At 45.1% G+C, this 26,553-nt stretch overlaps 1 protein-coding gene across 1 annotated transcript; it reads left to right on the top strand.

Annotated features, from left to right (window-relative positions):
- The first annotated feature begins 628 nt into the window (after nt 1-628).
- LOC142806560 (uncharacterized) lies at nt 629-26,553 on the top strand. Its single transcript, XM_075891275.1, has 10 exons — nt 629-766; nt 3,946-4,098; nt 12,823-13,024; nt 13,912-14,015; nt 14,458-14,660; nt 15,775-15,943; nt 17,919-18,191; nt 22,208-22,352; nt 23,962-24,222; nt 26,270-26,553. Exons 2-10 carry the CDS (start codon nt 3,976-3,978, stop codon nt 26,395-26,397), a joined length of 1,608 nt encoding a protein of 535 aa, XP_075747390.1. The 5' UTR covers nt 629-766; nt 3,946-3,975; the 3' UTR covers nt 26,398-26,553.

Below are 26,553 nucleotides of genomic sequence, written 5' to 3'. Positions count from 1 at the left end.
GTTTTTCCCACGCCACTTCACTCTGTCACTGCCGAAAAATGCTGTAGACCCTTGTGCTCCGACTTGGGTGCACGTTAAAGAACGTCATGTGGTCGAAATTTTCAGAGCCCTCCCCTACGGAGTCTCTCATATTCATATGGTGATTTTAGGACGTTAAACACCACATATCAATAAATTCACCCTGTCTCTGAACATTTTTGCGCTGAATATCGGTCCCCCCCCCCCCCCCACTCTGTATTGGAAAGTGCTGTGAGCTTAGCGCAAGGGCAATGAACTTCGTATAACCTCCAGCCATTCGGAGCACTGCGCTTCGACCTCAGCGACCGACTGTTGGGGCGTGCGTACAGGTGCCTCTTACGTGAAAACTGAGGCGAAAGTTCGACAGAAAGGGGGAAGGGAGGGGAGTCGATTGACACCGATCAGGTACGGTGACGTAAGCCAGCGAGCGATTTCGCACGGCTTGATCATCGCGCGCGCCGACATCGAGCGGATGCCGAAGGCCCGCTATCGCTTCTTCGCTTACCGGCTTGTTTGGCGGCGCCCGAGTCGCCCCTCATTTATTTCTTGGCATCCCGGCCAGCTTCTTATCCGTCACGTGACAGTGCCACAACGACGCGCCATACAAACACGCAGATTTCGAGGCGTTTGTGTGTATTCGTGTGTACGCCCTCGTTCGTGCGCGTTTGCCGGCGCCAGAAGTGTCGAGGCCACCGAGGAATCCCTAGCCGTTGTCTCACTGACGGAAGGTGTCGTGTTGTGTCGGGAGGTGAGTCCATGTGTCTCTATAAGCTTTAGCGCGGTTTCTTCAACTTGTGCCGCAGCATTTGACCGGCCATTAAATGGAGCGCTAGAATTTGTGTTTTAGTGTGTAGGTCTTCTGTGAACAGCTAAATGCGATGCGGGATACCCCACGTTTTGTGGTTTAACAGTTTCAATTTAAAATCTTACAGAGCGATAAGTTTACGGTGGCAGAAGTTTCTGTAGCGCGAGGAAACTTTGTTGACGTTTTTTCGAGGTGGTGTCGCGAAATGCGACATTGCGTTTTCATTGTCGTCCCACCGAAACCAGGTAAATTGAAGTGCTCTTCTCGCGAATGTAGGTCGCAGTTGGGTAGTGGTTACAATGAAGAGGAAAAAGGCACCTAATTTCTGTCTGCCTTCAGGCGACACGGCGCAGTGCCTTATAGGGGTGGGGTGAAGGAGGGATAAAAAGGATAGAAGGAAAGTAGAAGCAGAAGAAGACAGCCAACGAGAGGAAAAAGAAGGAGACAGTTGCTATCTGTATGCGCTACTGTCGGCTTTAGTCGCTCCCTCACCCGTTCTACCCCGCCCACCTACACACATAGTCACTGATACTGTTTCCTTCATGTTTTTTTTTTCGATTTTTGCTTTATAGATAAACAATGCACTCTCGTTGCTCTTGGGGCAGGTTTGCGACAGCTGAGTACAGTAGTATACACGAGGCATCACACAAGGCTGATTGCGCGCTTTTCTACCTTAACAATAGTGTTCTCGAACTATAAGGGTTGCAAAGTGGGCTGAACAACATAGCGGCCTTGTTTGTTGGTTCTCAGTAGCAGTACTTTTGAAACTCCCTCCCGATATTTGCTGTCTCGGCTATCACCTCTTGCGCGTCGTTGTGCAGACCGAGAGAACTATATTAGTAGCGACGATGGAGGCGGAAATGTTGTAGGCCTGTGTACTCAGATTTGGGTGGACGTTAAAGAACCCCAAGTGGTCGGAATTTCCGTAGCCCTCCACTACGGCGTCTCTCATAATCATATGGTGGTTTTGGGACGTTAAACCCCACATATCAATCAATTATATTAGTAGCGAACCGAAGACACGTTTATTGGGGAAAACGCAGAGGTAAAGCCGACCAGCTGCCAAGTGGAGCCAGCGCGAGCAGCAACAACTCTTCCTTCCCTTCTTTCACTGGCGTTCCTGCCTGTGCCATATATCAATGCTACACAGTGTTCTGTTCAGTTGAAGCGTAAAGTCTGTTGTACTCGGTTTTGCGCAGCCGCATTTAGCTTAATATTACCGAAAGAGGCCCGTTCAAATCTAATCTGAGCAACTATGAATACCATGGAAGCAAGCATTTGATGGCAGCGCGGGGACCACACTCGATCCCCAGGGGCACCAAAAGGGGGGTTGGTGGTTTTCACGCTGCCTTTGCCCCCACCTTATTAATTTTCTTGCGTATATATATACGCACGCATGCAAACGCATGAACGCATTAACAATGTATGGTTCACCCCCCTCACCCAGAAAAAAACAAATTGACTACACCCCCGAACTCGCACCTTGTTTATTGTGCCGTGTGCGTGCAGTTGTAACGGAGGCCGAGGCACCCATCCTTCAAGAGAAATGGTCCATGCAGCTTCCTTGTACAGCGTAGACGAACATTGCTTATATAAACGCATTCATCAGTATTATCATACAAGTATTTCAGACTTGTGCTTGGTGCTGGTTTAGTTGGAAATTATTGTTCACATTCAAGACGACGAAGAATATCTTTGCGCTTCTCCCAATAACAGGTTATAATTTTTTTTAGTGAATAACGCAGATTTTTCTGCCTCCCGACAGCAATTTGATAGCGCGAAACTTGTTTTAAGTAAAGTAGCTACTTCAACACGTTCATATTGGTTAGACTGGTTTAGGTTTTTCTATACGCTATAGGAATGCAGGGAAGTGTCCGGGTTTTTGCGGCTGTATATACGCAATGAAGGACAAGGTACACGCAGTGCATCAGTGTTTGTTTCCGTTTTCTTTTTCTTAGCGTTATTGTTATAACCGTATGAACTCGTGCAGTCCGGGATTTTGAGGCCCCCAAAACCCTCTTTATTACTGTCAGCTTCGGGGCTTCTCGGAATTGCCGACCCTTACAGCGCTGCAGGGACTAATGCACCGATGACTTCTTTTTTTTTTTTTTTGCTCGTGTGTGCCATTGTAATTAACCAAAAATCTCTGAATGTACTCCCGGACTTAGCGTGTCAACACAGATGTGAATTCCAACATTTCAGCATTTAGTTGTTCTGATGGCGTGTACAGGGCACTCTGAGTACGGATGTAGTATGCATGAAAGTATTATGTGCTTGCGGAACCGGTTCTTCGTGACCCCAGAACTATTTATCGTATGTAAAAGATGCTTCTCAACTGTCGGCATGGCAGTGAAGTTTCTTGTTTCTGCTGTAATTTAGGTACGCAAGCACTGTAGTTCTCCCGATGAGTGTGTATACGTAATGTCATGTTTGCATATAAATGGTTTTCATTGATTGGGTGGGACCGAAGTTCATACTTGCTATTCTGTGAGCGGTCCTCGTGTGATATTGTCTGCAGAAGCGTGAAGACTCGTACATTTGTACGTGAAATTATTTGGTGCTGTCGAACCATTGGCGATGCTGCGAGCCAATGAACTGCAGTAGAAACCATTAAGTCAAAGCTCTCCAAGCTCATGTAAACGTCTTGCAGGTACCATCGGAGTTCCACTTCACCCCCTTTCAGTAATGGAGGGTCTCTATACCCTTCTTTTTTTTTTGGATAACATTCATTTTTGTGATGTGGAAGTGGTACGTAGGAAAGCAAGTTTCTTGGAGATTCTCTGCTGTTTCCGGTTATTTGTTTCGAATGACCATTCCCTGTCAATTTTTTTGACCGATATGTACATAAAGGTTTCACTATATACAGGGTCTTAAATTAAATATTTTAGCTAAAAGCACAGTTCGCAGAAATTTTCTTGTCCTGTGTCTCACTGGTACATACTGAAATGCACTTTTCGACCTTTGTATATATTTTTTCGATAATCGAAGTTGCTTAACTCGATGTTCCAGCTGCTTCCAGCTCGAAGACAATATCCTTTAGCAAATACTAAGAGACAGACCCCACACTGAAGATATCTTTTTTAATCACCTGAAACCACTGTCCGCATCGCATCCTCCTATAGGCCTCTACACAACGCTGACGAAGGACCACAATGACTGCCCGCATCGTGGATGGCGTCCTGCAGTCGCCGTTCACACTCGACGACTACGAGGGCATCTCTGCGCCCCAGCTGATACGCGACCGCTTACAGAAGTACGCCGACAAGGTGATCGCTGTGAGTACACAGGCCTCGACACTCATTGAATCTGGCGGCTATCTTTGTCTCGCGCTTGTTGATTTGAATAGCTAAATGCGCATGCTCTGCGAGGCGGCATTTGAAGTTTACCGCGAGAGAACTGGTTTACTGTGCGACTTACGTCTCGCAGATTGTTTCATATCCTTTTCTAATGAGGTTCTCTCTACGAAAATAGCACCGCTGTTTTTCTAGTACAATCCTATGTCCAACCTAACTATAACGAAACGTGATAAGCTTAGAATTTAGCTATGGTGCTCGTAGCTACCTCAGTAAACGTTCATAAAAGTGACTTCTCAGGGTAAATGGGATAGCCATAGGCGGCACCTTACAATCGAACCAACACATGCAAACATGTACGTTTAGTTAGATGCGATATAACACAATTTTTCCGTATGCCATCCCACATAATCAACTGGAAAGTTTGTGAAAGTCAAACATAAACAATAAATTTTGTCACCAGTTAGAAGTGCTGCCGTGCAAGTTTCACTCGCTTCTGTCGAGTAGGTATTGCGGTCGATTGCTTCCAGTAGTGTTTGCGTGCGTTTCCGAGCACATTAGTGCAATGCTGAGCGTATGGGCTCCATATACGTCGTCCGATATACTTTTTTTTTTATAAGCGGTGAACCTTACCATGGCATCGGCCTCCTTGCAATGAAAACATACGAGTCTCATACACTCCAGGCCCAGCAAGCGAGTTGCTATAGCGTTCTGTTGCTTGAAACATGTCACGCGCCAAATTTGTAGGCTGTGCGGTGGTTGTACTGAAGCGTTTAACTGCGGTATAAAACTGCTTAAAATAGAAAGCTACTTGAATTTGCAAGATCAGTCAACGCGATGATAATCAGCAATCGGAACCACGCTGTCTTCATTTCTGCTGCAGCTGCGTGGTCTTCACTCGGCTACCAAGTGTTCCGCTACTAAACTCATGGACGGGGGCATACCGAAACGTGGTGGTTGCATTTACACGGGGGTGAAATGCATGCACAATGGTGTATTTGTATAAATGCATGTTGGTCTCTAGGTTGTTAAAATGATTCCTTTACTGAAATATTCCATAATCAATTCCTGGTTTCATCATCTAAAGCAGTAAAATTGGGAATTTTCAGAACGAGGCGACCTTGAATTTGTATACATACATGTCTTTGAGTTCGAAAGGACAGACCACGAACGTATGCATGGATACATGCGTCCTTGTAGACAGATTCCACTTAAAAGATTGTGGTGGTCTGTCTAAACCTGTGGGACGGTTTGATGAGACGTTACTGATGTACAATCAGTGTCGTAAGGTGAGGTTAACACCTGAGATGCGTAACGGCTACATTATCTTGTAAATTCGCGCTACTAGACACTCCGGTATTGCTGAGCCACTCCGAGCTCGCGAGGACGAGATAAGTTTTGTTTTCTCGCTTTCATTTTGTTTTATAGGCATTATCGCCTCACCGCTTGCTACTTCAAGAAACACGTGAGCCTATACACGCAGCGTTGTCGTACTTCAACTCGTTGAGCGCGACAACACATTATCAATTATCAAAAATTCTAGATTGTCGTCTGTACGATGTTCTCCCCGCAAGTGCAGATACGTACAAAACAAATACTTTACTGCGCACGACAGACAAGCAAGAAAAGTACGGGTGCACATTGGCATATCAACGCGTTATAACAGACTGATCGGAACTGATGGGAGTAGACTGAAGTCGCGTTACGATGTCGATGTCGCAACGTGTGACGAGAATATCCCAGCGAGAAAGTAATAGTTCCTTGACCGTTGGAGGAATTTCGAGGCGGCGCAGAAACGTATTACCTAGTGTTCTTGTTTCGTTTATTCTTTTTTCAACATGTTCACTATTGTATCATTTTATTGCTCGCACTACGTGTCCGCAGGATTTGATTAGTAAATAAAGCAAAATACACCTGCACTGGGGGTGCTATGCCATATTTGTTGGCGGGACAGGGCTTAGCCAACTCGTCAATTTTTTTTTTTAGCGCAACATATTTACGTCTCCCATGGAAAATCAAGGATATATAATTTTCTCGGGGAACACTTTTATAGGTGCAATGGGTCCTGGCAGACGATGTGTCGAGGCAGAAACTTCGGAAAAAAGATTGTACACTGCCGCCCGCTATTCTGGCGAACACGTCTCAGTGAGGCCACGCATCGAAGGATATCGGTGCATACGGACACATGGGAGATATACTACGCCGTCTGCTAAGATACTCGAGAGCGCCAGCGCTGGTCTTGCTTGGCTGTAATGCAACAAAAGTGGTGCACTCTAATGTGCCGGTGCCTTTCTTGCTATTTCTTTCTCTCATTCATTATTCCTGCTTTCCCCCACTACAGTAGGAGGTAGCCAACCGAGCCAATGCTTGGTTAACTTTAGTTTTAAAGACGATAGTCTTCCTTGGGGACCTTTGATGCCAAAATTTTGGTCTGTCTGTTTCGCCGCCGTAACGATACCCCAAACAGCATCAATCAATGCCCCAAACCACCAACTCTATCCGCAGCGCTGACCAATATTGCTCAATTTTCAGCGTTCATACTTACTGCGATATTCAGCGATTGTCAATTAAAAGGCAACTATTGTGCATATCTGAAGCACTATAACAAGTCAATATTTCGTATGTGTGTCTTTATACTAGAGAAGGCACACATAAGTAGGCCTAAGGACCGTAGCGTTAATCACGCTGCGCTGACAGTGCAACGCGATGTTCAAAAAGGCAAGAGTATCCAACGCTTTGCTAAGACGACACGGTGGTGGCACCTGGCCGTCGCTTTGCATTCTACATTTTATCGCCTCCGAGACAGGCACGCATGTTTCTTCGTGTGCGCGCGGGCCTTGCTTCTTTTTCGAAGGTAACTGCCAGATAGCGCTCGTGTCTAACGTGCCTCGATGCGCTCGTTCGCCTTCGTTGCAGGAATCGACTCAAACACAGCGCTTCCAGAATACAATTGGCCGACTTTCTCGCACAGAACGTCAAATAAACATTTTGTTCTCTCTCTCTCCACACGCAAGACTATAGTCTTTCAACGACATTTGCAGTGAAACATGCATATACAGGGCCATTTTTTTCTTAGTTTTTTACTGTTCTTTTCTTTCTTTTTTTTAATAAGTTACTCGATTGGCGCTGCGTGAGGGTTAAACGAGAAGGATGCTGTCACCTGTTGCCTTATTTTTTTTTCTAAGTGGAATTGTTTGTCCCGATAACTATACTTCGCCACACCATTTATGTAGTTCTATTATCGTGGTGAGCATGAATCTGCATTTTCAACAACTTGACATCACTTTAAAAAACGTGGTCAATGGCAGCATAAAAAACTTGTTCCTACAGTTTCCTCATGTTCTGTTCCTTGCCAAGATGCATGAAACATCTGTTTCTACTCTGAAGGTACTTGTATATATTTTTTTTCATTTATTGCATCCTTAAAGGCCCGAGGGCATTACATAAGGGGGAGCAAAAAATACGCTGTGAATGTGTATAATTCAAGTTGAAACGTATTATGTAGCGCTTTCCAGGCTACGGTATTTAATAATCTAGTGCATACTATTTTCTTCAGCGCAGCTAACCTCCCCGCACGACTAAGTGTAGATTACTGGACACCTGGTTCAAGTTCTGTACGCGTGAAGTGACCATGGCTCAAACGTTGTTCGAGCTAATTGGCATGCGTGGCTTCATAATTGCGGAAATGCTTTATTGTAGTACGTAATTCCGTTCCATGACGCAATACGCGCATTTGCGTTTACCAGTGCTTCTCCACTGGGCCAGGCTGAGAGTTGGCAACCGATAAGCCTCCAGCCGTTTGCACTTGTCCTTGGCCGATAAGCTGACATTGTGCGAGACGATACGTAGAACTTTGTTTTGCACCCTTTCTGGCACGTTTAAGTCTTCGTAATCGCAGTCTAACTGCCACTTGTCGCTTAGGTTCTATTTGCAACTATATTTTCTAATAAATCTGGGGTGGTTACTCCTCTCGAAGCCTATTGTAGTATGCTTCAGCGATACAGTTTGCTAACAAGCTTGATGAAGTCAGACCTTGCATGAGAAATTGCTAACGTAAATGCACAAAGTTCTGACGGTGTGCACTGTGAAGGAATGTCGGTATTGTTAAGAAAACGAAGACATAACACAAACAGACGGGTGGGCAAAGAAGATTACTTTAACGTGAGGGAACGCCCCATCAGCCGAATATCAATGTTCATACCATGTTAATCGCTAACGAAGCAGCACAACGCTACCCGGAATCTGACATGTGGAACTATAGCAGCGTACCCTCTATCTGCGGCGATAAGGATGCCCAGACTCGAAGAGCATCCCAGTGTACGAGAAATTCGTCTGTCTCTATGGATATCCTTAGTAGTTTCGTAACGTAAGTCAGTGGTCGACAGCATTACAACATTCTTGAAAGCTTATTTGTCCTTGCGGTCTTCCACTGAATTCATAGGCCATATACGTAAAAAATGTCAATGGTAAAGGCCCTTGTACTGTGTAGTGTCGGTACACGTTAAATACCCCATGGTCGAAATTTCCGGAGCCCTCCACTACGGCGTCTCTCGCAATCGTATCGTAGCTCTCGAACGTACAACCCCCAGATATTAATATTACGTAAACAGATGCCGACAGCTGTCGTTGAGCTCGACGTAAACGCTTTACAGACGTGTATGCACCAATACTGCTAAACAATGTCGCTTTCCAAGATAATGAACGTGCTTGCACCCCGTTTTTTGGGCACAAGCTTTCACATACTGGAATATATGCGGTGGCACTCCATTATCACTAATTAGAGTGGATGTATCGATGTATCTGTGTGAATACTGGAGGTGACTGCGCGCATTGGCTCTCGGCACATATCTGTGGAGGTAATTGGTCCAAATTGTATCGTTTATGTTTGATTTGTCCTAATTCACTCTCGCGATACCCCAAAACATTGATCACGAGGAACGCCGTTATGGCGAGCTCTCGAAGTCTTGATCAACTGGTGTTTTTCAACATGCACCAATATCGCGCAGTACATCGGTCTCTACCAAACCTTCGGGTCGGCAGCCACGCGCCGTAACCACAATTCTACCATGGCGGCCCTCAGATAAAAAAAAAAGCCCCAAATGTTGGCATACACACTCTATAGGCGGAGCAACTCGCCAGTTTGTCCAATGCACGGGGAGCTGAGTTTTTGCGGTAGAACACGGTGAAATAGCGGAGCAGAACACAAAGGAAATAAGCAACTAGACGATGTACTCGCACGTCTGAACTCGCGCGTCTGAAGCCAGAAAGGCGTTAACCCACCGCCTTTCTGGCTTCATGCAATGAAACCCTCGCGCAGAAAACGGGGACAACGGAAGGGGTCTTGGGAAGCAGCTCTTTGAACGAGTATATATTGGCAGCAGTCCATCAGTTTCAAGTATAAGAATTGCTTATGTAATAGCCAAGAGCCTTGTGTAACTTATCTCAACAACGAAGTCTCCCTTAAGTAGGGAGATGCCGATAACTTAAGTGAAGAGGCAGATTAGTTCTCTCAGAAACGCACTCAACATGGTAATTTTAATCATAACTCCTTTTATTTGGAGGGTAACTGGCATTTTAGTAAAGTTGGTGTGAAGCAGGTGACATCATATATTTCCATCATTTTTAAAGATGGTTGCTCAATTCTCAGCCCTTAACCCATATAATCAATCTCATTTTTTCTAAGGGTTCTTTTCCTGACTCATTAAACTATGCGAAAATTATACACATTTTCAGGAAAGACGTGGAATATAATAAAATTATACGCCTATCTTTATTTTTCCATAATTAGGTAGCTGAAAATCTGTTTGTAAAGCGTTGCTTATCTTTCGAAATTTAATATTCTTAAACTTTTCCAGTTTGCTTTTCATATTGGAAGATCGACCATGCTCTGCTACTTTTGACAGACTTCATGAAACATTCCATTGATAGCTATAACTTCTCAAGTTCAGTCTTTTTGAATTTAACTAAACGCTTTGACACGTTCGATCATTCTATTGTTTTCAATAAGTTAGAATCTTACGATATCACTGGAACATTTTTAAACTTTCCGGAAAGTTACCTGTTCAACCGAACAAAAATATGGTCTTTACAGGTGGTTATTACTCTAGCACCAAGATTGATAATGAAGATATTTACCAGGCATCCACTATCGGTCCCCTCTCATTTATTATTCATATTAATAACATACCTGAAGTCATATCCCCTGCACATTGCGTTTTGTACGCTGACGACGCCACAGTATCATGTAAGGCCAAATCAGTTCCATCTTTAATACCAAAAATAAGCTCTGTACTCGGCGAAGCATTTCTATAGTGTAACAATAATGACCTAACTATAAACCCCTATAAAACTCGTTTCATGGTTTTCCGATCTTCTCAAAAACATTAACCCCTGCTGCTACAACTATGGGTCCTAATACAATCTATGCTTGTGATACTGTTTTCTTTCTGAGCGTACATTTAGACGTAATGCTTAACTTTGGTCTACACTTGCTAGACATAAAGGCAGTTTTTGGTATTCGCGCAATAATTAAAGCTAGGCCATATTTCTCCACTAATGCATTATCACTCCACTTCTCATTTATCCATAGTCATTCTAACTATGGCACAACTATCTGGGCGGCCACCTATCTTTCATCCATCTCATCTGTAAAACGCATACAGAACCAAGCTATCCACATTACCATTTTCAGCTCTCGTCGTTCAAACACCATTTCATTACTTGGACAACATTCTGTGCATTAATGGGTTATTTGAATTTAATTCTACTTGCTTGTTTTTGAAGATAGTTAACTGTCGGCTACCCTTCGACCTCATCAACTGTGACTTACCAATAAACACTAACCGCACTCGCTTCACATTTGAACAAAATTACTACCCCGAGTTTCACTAATTATGATATGAAGTTATTTTGTTTAGACAAAAATGAGTACTTCGTACTCAGCTATGGTGATTCACAGCAATTTCATCATCAAACTCTATTCCACCAAATATAGTCTTTAGGTAACCTGTATATGTTGTCCTCATATGTTGTCCTCTTTGAATTGAGATTAAGTGATTGCATTGATGTTGTGGTTATTACCGTTTTACTACTTCGTTATTTTTATATAGTTGTTTTATAACTGTTAATACTACATTGTCTTGCCATTTGTCCTTGTATTTTTTTCATGCTATTTTATCGTCGGTTCCCCCACAGACTTTGGACTATGGGACTCAAGTCTGTAAAACGCCTCCTTCATTTAATCTCTTGCTACTTTGTTACAAATCAACAAGCAAGCACTCTTTTCTGCTTGGTTTTTTGTCGCCTTGAACTTCTTAGTTTATAGAGGTTCTTACTCTTGCAGTATGGTGTGGAGACGTTGAATATATGTGTATGTGTATGTATATACATATGTATATATGGGAACTGTGAGGTACACGAGCCTTTAACATTGTGCCTTCATCGACTGGCAACTGCTGTGGTTGGCAGTAAACGCAATTATTTGAATTAGCAGCCGAGCATCCGCCTATAGTTACTGGTGCACCAGGCATTATATTCCGAGGTACCCGCCGTGGTACAAAGAGAGAACCCTTTAGAGAAAACGGTACTTATAATTCTAATAGGCTTTAGGCTGCAGAAAATTGACCTATATCGCAGTAAACTATTCTCAGAAACTTAAGTTTAAAGACCGTAAGCCGTATAAAACCCATTATTTTGGAATACTGGAGTGTTCATAAAACATAGACCTCCTTATCAATGAGGGGTAGGGCAAACCAAAGCATGTCTCCGTAGGCAGAGAAGACTTCATACACAAGTTCATACCCGCTATCCAAGTATAACGTAGCATTACTCCAAGCACTGCGAGCAGGAACTTCAGTTAGACAGATTTTTTTCCTCCACATAAAGGCAAGTAGGGTAATAATCAACCGAAGAGAGGAATAACCTTGAAATGCCATTCAAAGTAACGTCTGTGTTCCAAGCAGCTATAGAGCAGCGAAGTCAATTATTCTTCCAAGAAGTTCTATAATTACGGGAAGGCCACGTGTGCTGCGAGGAAGGTGAAGTTGGAAACTAATTCGCAGTCAATGTAGAATTCGAATGCTAACGAAGTGCGACACAACCCCCTACTTAAGCGCAGAGCATCAGCTTCACATGCAAGAGGCTCGTGTTTCAAATCCTGATGCCAGAAATTGGATGAAAAAAAAAAAAAAAACAGCGCGATGATGGAATGACGTATGAGGCTTGGGGTGTGGTCTCGCTGGCGACCACAGCCGGTAATGCACACCCTCACCAGAGCAGGATTGGCCACCCTGGTGTCGTACTTGGCCACTACCTCCCAAAAGAAGGCACACATTAACGTCATAGTCGCCATAGTCCCCACTCCAACTGCTTCTGTATGTTAAATTCTAATGAATATGCAGTCTTTTGTTTCTGGTACCACTTTGTTTTTTTGCATTTGATGTAATGAAATAGGTAGATAAATAAGTAGTATGCAGATGACGATAATGAAATCTGCGATTTTTACTATGCGTTTTCGTAATAGTCTCAAAAGTATACTCTGACAAAAAATTTGTATGCAAGGCTGCTGGAAACTCCAATTGCCTTTTCACCTCATTATCTGAAGAAGCGGTTGAATTTCTTGAAAGAAAGATGTGGGGAAAAGCAGTAGGAGCTTTCCGGCAGCACACCACGGGTGCCCACCCAGCTTGCTCCTTGCTGACATCGCAGATTGACGTCGACGCTCATCTGACTGGCGCTGAGCTCCTCCACCGCATACGGCGCAGCGCGGCGGGATTTTCCCGAGAGGGTGTGAAGAAAGGTACGAAAGTATGCTGCCAGCTGGGAAACTCCCTCGACAACATCGTTGCCTGCATGGGCGTCGTATTTGCCGGTGGCACGCTAGTCATGGCCAAGACTGCCTTCGTTGAAAGTGAGTGCGCCTACTTTCTACGTGTTCACATGTGCACGCACGCACGCGCACACACATATATATGTATATGTGTGTATATGTGTTTATATTTCTGTGTGTTTATGGAGAAAACAAGTGTACAATTACGGGCTCATTTTTCTTTGTTCGATCTCAATAATACTGTGTAACAACCATGCCAAAGAATTTATAGGGGTTATTACAAGTAATTGTAATGTAACCGTGGAGCAAGAAAAGTGGACGAAAAGATAGCTTACCATGACCAGGAACCGAACCTGCGACCTTCGAATAACACGTCCGGTGCTCTATCAACTGAGCTACCACGGTGGCTATGTGGCTTATATATGTCAATTAAACGTGGTAGCGTCAGTCAGTGCCACTAGTAGCCATGACTGCCAGTGTGGATCGCTCTTTATCTACCTGTATGGCGCCGCGTGAGCTTATTCCGGGCTGACAACGGATCAATATTCTCTCTTATACTACCTGAAGGCACAGAGTATGCTAGAACAAGACGCTGGGTATGAATGAAGGAAAGAAGTGTATAATTAAGGCCTCGTTTTTTTTCGTCGGACAATGAGATCTAACAGACAATCATGGCAAGAAAGTATAGGGCATGTATTACAGATGCGTGTGGGCTTGATGGCGTCAATATTGTGCCCCCGATATGGCCCCGTCTTCAAGTTCACCAAGGAGACATACATTAATCGAACTACTTTTTCTGTACAATCTTTTGTAGTCTAAACAGAAGTAAAGCCCAACGTTCCTACGTTATATTTCTAACGTGTGGCAATTTATCTGTTAGACGGGCATTGTTATTGCTCTATTCTTAGTGGCATTTTGTTCTTGCTCCCGCATTGTTCCTTGAATTTCTACTGCCTTCTGTTTTTCAGGGGAACTACGGTACGAAATAGAAGACAGTAAATGTGAATGGATTCTTACGGACGAGGCTAATTCATCTAAAGCCTCGCAGGTCATGGAGACGATTTCGATAAAGGTGGGAGCAGCTTCGCTTAACATATGTCAGACAGCCTTTAAGAGTAGAAAGGTTTGTTCTCTCTAAAAGCAGTGTTTTGCATCTTTGCCGCCTTATTTCCGTCAAAGGTTTAAAATGTAAACGGGCTATAATTTTGATTTTCACTGACAGACGTTCATGGCATTAACATCAATACTATGGGCACGGAGGTGCTAATAAAATATTAGATCACGATGATAATAAAGAAGCCTGAAATCATGGCAGGTGGCGGCGCAAGATCCCAAGAAAGCAATATACGTTCATTAATTACATTCATAACACAATACATTGACAAGTACAATGACAACGCAGTGTAAGCACGCGTATTTCAAATATAGCGGGGAAATTATAACACGTCATCTCGCTAGGCATCCACTCGCAGCTTCGCTGTTCGACGGTTCTCACGGGGCTTTGTTTTCCGCAGGGCTTTGCAGTCGCAGATATACCTGGCTTCGTGAACGTCCTTCGGTTCCAAAATGCCGGTGGCGAATCGTGGCCCAGCGAGGACGAGCCCGTTGACACTGCCGAAGATATCGTCGTCATACTCTACACGTCGGGGAGCACGGGTCTGCCGAAAGGGGTTGAAATCTCGCACCGATCCTACGTAGCCACATTTACATCATTCAGGTGACTAAAAAAAATACTGCAGGTCCATGAAGTAAGTGCTGATAAAGCCAAGATCCATTGACGGAATATAAAATGATATAGAGATTGTTCATCTATTAACCACATGCGCGCTATGTAAGGCCTATAGATGTTATAGGGCACAGATAATGATGTAAAACATTTTTTAAACCTTATGTGCAATCTGTAGATGCCATTGCACACAGATCTGTTGCACATGTGCTTCGACTAGAGACAATGGCGACGCTCGACGGCAATGGTCGGGCATTGTGAGGTCGTAAGGACCTTCACGCATAAAGGAAGTTTTCTTGGGAAATATGAGCCTTATAGGGCGCACAAATGGTCTCGCATTACGCATTATTGAAACAAACCTATCTTAACGGGTAGGCTTGATATCACTTCTGCTTCACCGGCGTTTAAGGCGAATGCGGTTCTGTGATGGCATGCTACCCCAGTTACTCGCTGTGTATTGATCTACATTGAGAAAAGTGCCGATTTTTATCAAGGGGGCGTCAACACACCGAGACAATTCACGAGTGATAGAAACGTTTCATGAATTTGGAAAAGGTCTTCTTAAAAAAGTTAGCCGGTAAGTAACTCATCAAGAGAACTCTGCGATTCTACTGCTGGGAGCTGGGCCACTGGTTTGACTCCCGATCACGGGGGCTATCTTGCGTCTAGCTCACGGGGGCGAGCTAGATGCAAAAATGCTTGTATACGCCGATTGAGTTGCAAGTAAAAAAAAGATAGAAACTGGGCTTCCGCTAGTTCAAAAATATTCTCCAGGAATCTTAACACATCGCATTGCTACTGCTGATTCTTTCACCAGTTAATCTATCACTGAAATAAGTCGCTAAAGTGAACAGTTCAGTAAGCACCCGTCTAGTACAAACTATGTGAGCTAATTCATAAATCACTTTATTTTCCTTGAATGGAAGATTTCTAGTTGCTCTTGATAGTTGTCGAATCAACTAGCCACGTTGAACAGCAGTTTGATGGCCTTAATGGAGCACCCGATAGTGTTGACTTGGCTTTCTTGGACGGAAGCAAGTGTGATGTTGGAACACAGGGGTGAAGTGATTTCACGGCATGGTCCAATCTAATTTCTTTCTTGCAGGAGGTGTGGCTTTATTACGGAAGACGATGTTTACCTCGCTTGGAATCCGCTAACCCACGTATCTGGCTTCACGCTCAACATCTTTGCGTCGTGTTACGGAGCTACTACGATCCTGCGCGAGCCTTCCTTGCCACTAGACAGGTTTCTGGACGTCGTTCGGACGTACGGGGTGCGTAAACATTGCTTCCGTCATCGAAGTTTTCTTTTTTTTTTGCACATTTCAATTGACTCGCTTTGAAATAGACAAAGTAAAAACAAATAATTTTCAAGGCTCTGCTTTGAATAGGCCTTTTTTAAAAACGTGACCTTGAAAACGCAAAAAAAATGTAGCTTTGAAAAGGCTGAGTTGTTGCTGGCGAAATATAACACATATGTTGAGTATTTAATCGCGTGTGGGCCTTAGATGATGGCGCCGTGAAAGGCACGTTGATGCTGGCGCAAGAGGATACAGGTCAGGCACTGACTCGCGGTAATTCATAATGGTGGTATGACATAAAAGTGACACCTCTCTACATAAGCTATGAACCATGGTTCATAGCTATGTGGAGCTATGAACCATAAGCTATGAACCATGGTAATAGTCAAGATAAAACATTAAAATGGTAAATGTAACACTTCCAATAGATCAGCTTTGTGTGATTGAGATAAGATTAAAGCTGGGTTATACTTTCAAGTGTAATAAAAGAAAGTCCGCAGTGCAAAAAAAAAAAAAAAACTCTCAACCCGAACTTTTGAATGATCAATAATGCCATTCCGTTGGTAATAACTGTGTGCCTCACATATGCAATTGACTGAACGGGGAGCAGAGCCGCGTGTCTCCAACGTGTTTCAAGTGTTTTTCACGAGGAAGCTTTGGTTGCAAGTCTTTCGGAAGTTAACGGGCTTGGTGGTGTAATGTCATGCTTCTCGTCTGCGTATGGGACCTTAGAAGCATAGGCACTCTGTGTTCACTTGACTCCTTCCCCGTTCCGCGATGAGCAAGGTAGATCAGTGATAAAAGCTGAGGTGATTTTGCCCTTGCACAAACACTTCGGCTCTAAATGCTAGAAACGCATAAGGTCATTTTTGTCGTGACGCATGGTGGAGTGGAGTGTATGCAGTTTCGATGCACAAACCCAAAAAGGCACTTCACCAAGTGTTTCTGTCACGCACTAAAAAAAAAAATTGTTCCCGCCGTCATAAGCGTTGGCATAACACGCAAGTGAAACTTGTCTTCACAAAGCTACTTCAGTGTTCATTGTGCATTGTTTCAACACAAGGGTGAGAAAACGATTTTAGGGCAACAAATTGTCCCTCCAAGCGCGCTACTCAAACAAGAGAACGCGCACAGCGGACGCACAAGTATATCCTTGTTCAGTATGTACAGGACCAGCGCGAAATGTCGGTTGTTACAACGTTGTGTGTGAGCAGCGCGCTCTCTTCTCAAATGCGGACACTGCACCGAGTGGTCTCGTAACTTCAGCGCGAACTTGTGATGAAATCACAAGACGTACAAAGTACGCACATCACGAGGTGACGAGATGATGCCGGCGTGCCAACGAGCTCAGAGTACTGCGAATGGTAAATGGTGTATGAATAGCCCACTGCTAGTATGCCGAACAACGGTCTGTTGCAGAGTCATTACGCGCCGCGCGGTGTGGAGTGAGGGACTGTACATTTGACCCTCAGCGACGGAACTTTTTTGTAGTTTTTTTTAGTTTTTTTTGTGCTCTGTGAGTATATATTTTGTGTCACTATCGTCACGGATAGTCGCTGGAGCCGTGTCGGATCCCGGTGAAAATCTTTCTGGTTAAGAAAATTCATGAACTCGTTTCAGCACCGTGTGCGCGTCCGCCAACAACAATGCACAGTCCGTCAGGTGACCACAAGTAAATTTTCTTTCATTGTGAAAAGATCTTCCTTTTCGCTTAATATTTTCGCCTAGAGTCCCATACGCAGCCCTTCATATCGGCCAATCTAGTGCGGAGGCAAACTCCGTCAAAAGTCTCCGCTTATTGATACCAATACGCAGAGAGGATGAATCAGTGCTTTGAGGATTCGAAGAAAACTTTGCTTGCAAGTTATTCGTAACAGGAGAAATTTTCTCTTGGCCCAACACATAACAAAGAACGAGTAAAATTTTCACCACATCTTTGATCCCACAGATCACAGTGCTGGTGGGCGTACCTGTGAAGATGCAGATGCTCATCAACGAGGCAAAGAGCTCGGGCAAAAAGATGCCGCACATGGAGAAGATGGTGTTCGCGGGCAGCACTATGCCCACCAGTCTTGTGCGCGATATGTGTGACATGATGACGCCGTCAACGCTAGCCAACCTCTACGGTATGACCGAGACGTTCGGCTTGGTCAGCGCCACCAAAGCAGACGAAATAACCGTTGAACACATGGGAGTTCCTTGCGCTGGCTGTGAAGTTAAGGCAAGTGAACTGTTATTGTTCATTTGTGTTGCCCACGATGCCCCCTTCTGGCTTCCATTCATGGTGCCAAAGCATGTTGTAGAGTTATTGAGCTATATACGCTACAATAACACGGTCGCCGCTAGATTTCACTAAAACGAGTAAAAAACACGACTTCAGTTTTTGTAAGTTTCTTTTTGTTTCAACCTTCTTTTCACTCACACCTGAAACTATCTGCTCCTGGCATAATTCTAACGCTATGGCGTTAAAGAGCTTGTTTCGCAGACGTTCAGTTGTCGGCGCCGTTGGTTGCGAACGAAATGTCAGCGTTGTTTGTGAACAAAAAGTGAAGATTCAAAGAAAACACACCAAAATCAATGTTTCAAGTGAGACTCAAACGCAGGCCTTCGGCATGACCAACAGGTTCTCTAACACACAGCTACTCTATTCGCTACAACTGATTAAAGATGCATGGATATCGTGTAGTGTGAAGAGCCTCCTTAAGGTGTCCCTCATCAGGTCGCATAACCAATTTTATATATTGGAAATTGTTGCGCGCTCGATAAAGAGCCTTATCCCTCAAGAATATATGAGTCGTGCATTAGAAGCTGAGGAAACAGTTTGAGGCGGTGCGATATTATGCTAGGAGGCAAGCTTAACACTTTTGCCACTCGTCTCCGAGTAACCTTCTCTACACTCTTCAGCACGCGAGTGTGACCTTATGTGCAAGCAAGGTCACGAAGGCATGACGTGCCCGAGCTCCCGATGATAGCTCCGCCAGTGGTCTTCCGGCTTAATCTATCGAGCTGTGCAATTCTGACAGCCTCCGATATTTCGTCCCATGTATTGTGCACTCCCACAGATAAGACCTCCTCTGTGGACGTGCTTATTGGTGAACCTAAGGCCCTCCTTATGCACAGTCTAATGAGCGAGCCTAGTTTTCTCCTCCCTTATCACCTGATGTCCAAGAAACGCGTGACATAGCACACGCGGCTTATTACGTGTGCTTGGGTGAATTTAGGAAAGCTTCTTACTTCTGGCCGCGTCTTTTCAGCACAAGCCTTTTAAATATTTTAAGGGCTTGCGTGGCAAACACTTCTAGTCTTTGTTTCATTGTACCATCAATATAGCCACTCTCCTGAATAAAGAGCCCCAAAATTCTGATTTCATTCACCTTTGCAACTGCTTTCCCTTCACCCTGGTGTTCAATGCCCAGCTGTTGCCCCGCCGCGGTGGTCTAGTGGCTAAGGTACTCGGCTGCTGACCCGCAGGTCGCGGGTTCGATTGCCGGCTGCGGCGGCTGCATTTCCGATGGAGGCGGAAATGTTGTAGGCCCGTGTGCTCAGATTTGGGTGCACGTTAAAGAACCCCAGGTGGTCAAAATTTCCGGAGCTCTCCACTACGGCGTCTCTCATAATCATATGGTGGTTTTGGGACGTTAAACCCCACAAATCAATGCCCAGCTGCGTTTGCAACAGAGCAGATTGGGATTAAAAACAAAATTCCGGTTTTCACCGACAGCATGAAATACCACTGACAGTATAGTTTCCGACAGTGTCTGCCGCCACCTGCAGGCGCTCCTCGATCTTCGCATCGCTCCCTGGGTTGGTATAGGTGGAAAACTCGGGTGCGGTGGTCGTCTCGGTTCTCGACAGCCGAGGTGCCCCCAGATCGGCTGCCACCATTAAAATCCGCAACACGGAAACGGCTGCAAAAGTTACGATAACGCTCGCTTGCGTTAGAACGGAAGCTTTTTTCACTGTTAGCGATAGAAAAACGGCCATCGGGTATTTTGGGAAAGGATCTCGCCGGAACCGGCATAGGTTCTGGCCGGTAGAACGCCAAACAGAAAGATCAGCCTAATTTGGACCATAGCCCACACGTACGTTCCTGACAACGAAGTGACCTACTAGTTAGCCCCAGCTCTCTATTTCCGGATGACTGCAAAAGCCTCCCGACAGCCAGAATATGGACGACAGCGAGTGTCTGCAAAATTATATGGAGATTGTCGAAAGATTTTGGCTGCGTACGAATGCTCGAAGCCTAACCATTGGAGAGGCAGTCACATGGCGGTACGTACAAGCTGGAAATTTTACAAATCTGGTCTGAGCATAGCATGTTCACTCCGGTGATAGAAAAGACGGTCCGTGGAAGCACCAAGGGGCGAGAGGGAGCTTCAACTTTACGTAATGTGCGAGTGCGATAACTCCACAGGTGCTAATTCAAATATAGAGGCCTGCGAAGCTCATGCTGCGGAGTACAGATCCTGCCTCCCAACAAAAAGTCGTTGAACTGGTGAAACAAGCTACGAAAAGCCAAGAATTTCTTGCCTGTTTTTATTCGCCGAGGTGTCGGCCCTGGTCACCTCGGCCGGGGTGCAGGGGAGGGGGAGCGGAATGCCTCCACTCTAAGAAAATGTTGAGTTGAAAGGCATATCTTTGTCCCGCAACAATCTTCTATATTGCGTTCCTTTGCATGCATTATCGCCACACGCCCGGTACGTCCAGGTGACGAACAACATGCGCGTTGTCAGCGTTACATATAGCATTCATGATAGGGCAGTAGTCTGCGCAGAGTTTTCAAGAAAGGCAACTCGGGTCAGCCGGATGACTGATATTGTTGTGGGACAAAAATACACCCTTTTTACTCGTTTTTTTTGGTTAGTGTCGTTATCTCAGCCCTCGAGACGCGAACAGTGTTGTCGGCGTTTTCTGCGCTTCATCTCCAAGTTATGCCGAACACTCCCTCGCTGGTCCCTTAGCTTTCATGTGCAAGATTTATGCGGATGCAAAACTAGCTGTATCGGGCAGTGTTGCGTGAATTCGAGAGGATAAACTAGTCTAAAGAGCACTGGAACGTGGTGTCAAATTAGTCTCCTCAGTTCGGCGTCACTGTCTGCACCAGTTCAGCAGTGCGGCCCTTTGGCCCTCCATTCGGCGTGTGCAGCTCGCGCCAGCTGTGCTTCTGCACTCAACGAGTTCTCATCTCGTGCAAGTAGAGCAAGGCATATGGCATGGCCGCAGTCCTGCCCTCGATTCGACCGCTGCACCGAAATCAGTAGTGTCATTCGCCTGTAGCACTAGAGAAACTGGCGTGGCACTGACAAGACTCTTTTGTGAACTATGTGGAGAAAGTGCAGTACAGTAGTGTAGTATTTTACCTTCGGTGTAAAGCGTAGCGTCTGCACAGTGCTGAAAGCACGAAAACACGGACGCATGCGAAACAGAGGCGAGGTTAGTCTCATCTCGCTGCGATCTACACTGAAAAAAAAAAAAAAACATGCGCGCGTTCCGCCTATGTTTTAATATTGCTCTCAAGCTTTATTCATTCATTGAATGAACAAAGTACAAACTACACATCTGGCAATGAATCTGTCACACGTTACTGTTGGCGACGTTGGAGCACAGGTGCCTACGTAGAGGAGTGGCGTCAGAGCACTTCCAACTACGTATAGGGCTATTGCGTCGTCGTGTACGTCAGTGTTACAGACCCGCTTTTGTTCGCTAACACACTCGCGCTAGTACCTGCGAAAACAACTCCATGGGCATTTCTTTACTATTGGGTATCGTGGTAGTGCTTTTCATTCTGTTAAATTTGGCTCCCAATAACCTTCTGTTCAGTTTCATCGCGTACAGGGTGGTGTGACATTATTCTGTTGGCAAACGATGGGCTTTAATACTTGTGGAAGTCTGTCAGCTTGTTTGTATTATACAGCAGACAGAACGCGCAGTGTAGAATTTACGGCAAACGAGAATCGGAACATGTAAAAGGAGGCAAAAGCCATGGAGAATGCCGGCGCATATTTTACGATAGCTGAATAAGTGCAGACTATATTCTTTACAGCGCAGGATAAAGTTCGTCACCCCCCTCCCCCCCACCTTACTTTCTTATACCGCATTAAGACTGTTTGTTTCAGTCAATATTTTCTTTACGTGCCGGTAGCGTATACACATTCGAGCCTGCTATAAAAGGCGTACGAAGGAGTTCGGTGCCTTGTGGTGCGTGCGGTGACGGCGTGTCTGCCTGACGTGTCGTAGGTGGTGGACATGAACAGCGGAAAGCTTTTGGAGCCGTTCGAGCATGGAGAAATCTGCGTCCGGAGTGCCAACGTCATGAAGGGCTATCACCTCCGTCCCGAGGAAACGGCGGAAGTGCTCGACATCGACGGGTGGCTACGGACAGGTACTCGAGACTGTTGGAACACTAACGCATACACAAAGCTAAAACGTGTTCTTGCACGTTTGGCTGAACTTCCTTTTTTCGCTTACTTTATTCTGCCTAAACCTTACTTTCGAGTTGGCGTTGACAGTTTTTGTGTGTGCGGTACTTCACTCGGTAACGAAACAGGGCCAGACAGCTTGTCTCGGGGCACGCAGAGACAATGAGTGCTAAAATTTCAACGTGTAGCATTAAGCACAGCACACCGAATTCTTTAGGTTTCGCAATTAGCGTCGCACAATGCCATGTAACGCATTAATGTGGTACGGTGAGGTATTGGTTAATGAGCTGGGTTCCAGTTGGATTTAGCGAAGCCACGTGTCTCGGCTCTTTCTTTGTTTTGGGCGCTGGATACCGGATAATTTCGCTGACAATATTGGTGCAGAACGAGCCGGCCAGATTAATATTTGTGGCATATGTTTATTACCTTGGTATATATGTACATAAACGTAAGACTGAAGGATGCTATGGCGGAGGGTTCCAGAAATTGGTGGGTTCCAGAAATGTGGTGTTCTTTAACGTTCACTCTCATCGCACAGTAGAGTAGCCTATATTTTTGAAGTGAAGTTGGCCTCTACCTAAACGGGCACATCTCAACTTTTTCGTTCTAAAAGCAAGTACTTTTGTATGTTGACTGTTGTACCAGTTATGCGTTATTGCTGACAAAATCATCTAAGCTTTCAAAGTGCCAAGAGCCGCATAGTCACAATTACGTTTCATGCGTTATCGAAATATCGGTTTGATTTTCGAAAATAAATCGCCGAGTAGTGTGCAAATAATCCAGATTGAACGTTTTTGTCTCGACATAAACCGCACAAGTTGGTTCTGTGAATGGGCACTACGGGCTCACACAAGGTGACGTACAGATAAGGGTCGTCATGAAACGTATTGGTGGAAGCACGCACGGCGGAACAACAGAAGCACAGCTCGAATAAAGGTTAGTGCAGCTGCCAGACGCTGAGCCTCAACCAACTCTCAGCAGCACATGTCACAAGTAACACTGCGGTGTGCGCGTTACACATAAGGTTGAAGATCAGTAATGCATTCTACGTTTCGATAAACTGCTCAACCAGGGGAGCCTACCCCGAGTCCCTCAGTGGTCCTAAAGGGAGCAGCATTATATTGTTTAGCTCGCATGGTTTCGTTTCAGCTTAAATGTGGCACCTCTATTTAAAAGTTTCAAACAACATTGTACACGATTGACGTGGAAAGGGGACCACTATAGCCCAAATTAGTTCGCATCGTTCCATTGCGGGGCTTCTTGTAGTTTTGGTATTGCTCTTCGAGAAAGGTTTCCTAAGAGGGAAAGAAAAGCGCACTTGAGTGTGGCAAAAAAAAGAGCGATGTTAAAGATCAGGCTTACGATCTAGTTCAGTGTAAAGTAGGCTAAGGTGTTTCATAGAGTTGACTGTAGTGAGCTTGAAGCGGGTACTTCAACTCCCGCAGTCAATGGGCAGGAGGAGTATCAACTGCGCCGACATGCTTCTTAATACAAGCAATTTGTGAGTATACCATACCCTTGTGCTAACAAGTTACATGGTTTGCTATCGGCGACTTCTGTTTGGTCGTGCAGGAGATCTCGGTTACTACGACCGCGAGGGTCACATATACATGGTGGAGCGTTTGAAGCAGCTAATCAAGTGCATGGACACCCAACTTGCACCCAGTGAACTAGAGGAGATTCTGCTCACTCACGATGCAGTCGCTGAGGTGGCCGTAGTTGGCGTGCCGAGCGCAAAGTACGGCGAGGCACCCGCTGCTTGCGTCGTGCTCAACGCCTCTTACGCAGAGCCGCACGAGGTGATTGAGCAGGAACTGAAGAAACTCGTCGCAGGTAAGCCGCTTCTTCCATTTATCTTTATATTAAGTGCGGAGCGCTCTGGGGGCCCGGGCTGGTTTATGTAGTCTTGATGTACTGTAGTCTCAAGTCGTCACGCTGCCCCACCGCGGTGGTCTAGTATGGCTGCTGACCCGCAGGTCGCGGGATCGAATCCCGGCTGCGGCGGCTGCATTTCCGATGGAGGCGGAAATGTTGTAGGCCCGTGTACTCTGATTTGGGTGCACGTTAAAGAACCCCAGGTGGTCTAAATTTCCGGAGCCCTCCACTACGGCGTCTCTCATAATCATATGGTGGTTTTGGGACGTTAAACCCTACATATCAAATTAATTAGGTCGTCACGCTGACAAAACCACATGTGGCCCGGCCATATACGCATAGCATTCCAAGGGTCTGGAAAAGAGAAATAAGGGTGGTAAGCTAAATGAAAGGAGAAGGTAGTCGCGTGTAGTACATTTGTATAGTAAGTGTGCGAGAAAGTAAAGTGTGAGGAAAAAGGAGAAGTTAACACATAGACATGTACAGCGTCAGTCAGGCGAAATCATGCATGATACGGCCATGTAGAATAGTATAGCAAGGGGGCGGGAAAGGACAGCGAAGTGACGAGTGTGAGGAAAGAAATAGAGGGTGAAATATAGCATAGTAGAGCATAGCGTAGCAATTGATGGGATATGAGGAATGATGTAAGCAGTGTGAGGAGTGTTTTGACAACGCTAGCATCTAACTTCAACAGCAGATTTCACGTAACTATACAAACATTCATATTTGTTATTTCCTTCATTGCCTCGCCCGCGCTGTAGAACTGTTTTTTAGGGGCGGAACTCCTTATAGCGGCACCCGTTCCTCCCTCGTAGCCGTTGCAGTATGTAACAAGTATAACATTTTGACCTCCAAGGTGGTGCTAGTGAGATTTCCTAATGAAAATTCAAAATAGTGCTGAATATACTTGCTAATGGGGAATGAGACAGGACCATTCGGTTTTTAGTTAACGCGCACACTGCGATCGCCATTAGCAGCCGTTGGCATGTACATTGAGCACTATCTGACAAGAAAGGGTTGCTACGTTATACTCGCTGGGTGTAACCTCCTTAGTTTTAGAAAGGTTTAGCGAGCGTTGGGTCGCAGTGCCATGAATACAGTGAACTAGTATATACCATGAATGAACTCGAGGTGGTTAAAAAATGGGAAGTAGATACGAAGCGCAAGCCGTAAGTAAGTGTGCGCGTGCTACCTCTTGCTTAGTTCTTGGAATGTCCACTGGATGGCGGTACATGATGGGGAATGTATGATGAAATGATGCGAGATGGAGGTACTTGGAGTGTTGAATAGATGGACGAACGGACACACAGATGCATGGTTGGATGCATGAACGGACGTAGGGGCGGATGTATGGACGAACGCAGGCACGCACGCACGCACGGACGGGCGGCTGGACGCATGGACGGTCACACAGATAGACGCATGGACGGACGGAAGCAACAACGAATGGATAGACGAATGCTTCGCCCCACTCTCCTTTATTCACTCCGTGGATACGCTGCCAAGTTTTTGTGCTGTGCGGATGGCTATTTCGATGACGTTTGTGTGTGGGAGCTCACTCGGATAAGGTTCAAAGCATAAGCTTAGTTCAATGAATGAATGGAAGAAACTCGCACCGGGGGAGAATCTACGTTGTCGAGTTCAATTTATGGTCGTATTTTTTCCATACGTACATGAATCCAGTATTAAAGTAACCAGCCCGAGCAATTTATGCACACATTTTTATTACGTAGGCATGATATGAGGCAAGTTGTTCGAGTTGATGAAATTTGCGTATCCATGATGCACTTAGTTTATACAATCGTAGTAGCTATATGGATGCGTACCTGACGTGTTTTAGCAATAACGTGGAAGTAATCACCGTTCAGAGTTTCGAATCACGCCCCTTGCTCATTGTGGTTGTTAAAACTTTGAATTCAATGATTGCATTTATCAGCACAGCAATTAGTAGGAACTAATGTGTTGTTTTTATGGCGTAACTTTTTTTTTCTGCTTCCGTGTGCAGGACAAACGGCGGTTTACAAGTACCTGTACGGTGGAGTCATCTTCCTGGACTCCCTCCCGAAAGCAGAGAATGGAAAAGTACTAAAGAAACAGCTACTTGCAATGTTTCCTTGCCAGCCAATTGCGTGAAAATGTGTTCCTCGGCGTAATGTGCGTACGCTACCTGCGTTGGACCTCGCATTGCGTACTTTGTATTATAGCTAAACTTTGTAATATTAGTTCGCATTATCACTGTTTTTATTGCCGAATTGCTATTAAAATTTTAATACATATTGTCTCTGCAAA

This window comes from Rhipicephalus microplus, chromosome 1 (assembly GCF_043290135.1).
Source record: "Rhipicephalus microplus isolate Deutch F79 chromosome 1, USDA_Rmic, whole genome shotgun sequence".
NCBI lineage: Eukaryota > Metazoa > Arthropoda > Arachnida > Ixodida > Ixodidae > Rhipicephalus > Rhipicephalus microplus.
This window is presented reverse-complemented; position numbering and strand designations above follow the sequence as displayed.

What these genes read in the sequence shown, in the direction of transcription:
- LOC142806560 (XM_075891275.1), top strand. Translation starts at nt 3,976, where the DNA reads ATGACTGCCCGCATCGTGGATGGCGTCCTGCAGTCGCCGTTCACACTC. An exon ending in ACGTCGTTCGGACGTACGGG is followed by an intron (nt 15,944 to 17,918) that starts GTGCGTAAACAT and finishes TTGATCCCACAG; the next exon opens with ATCACAGTGCTGGTGGGCGT. An exon ending in CGACGGGTGGCTACGGACAG is followed by an intron (nt 22,353 to 23,961) that starts GTACTCGAGACT and finishes TTGGTCGTGCAG; the next exon opens with GAGATCTCGGTTACTACGAC.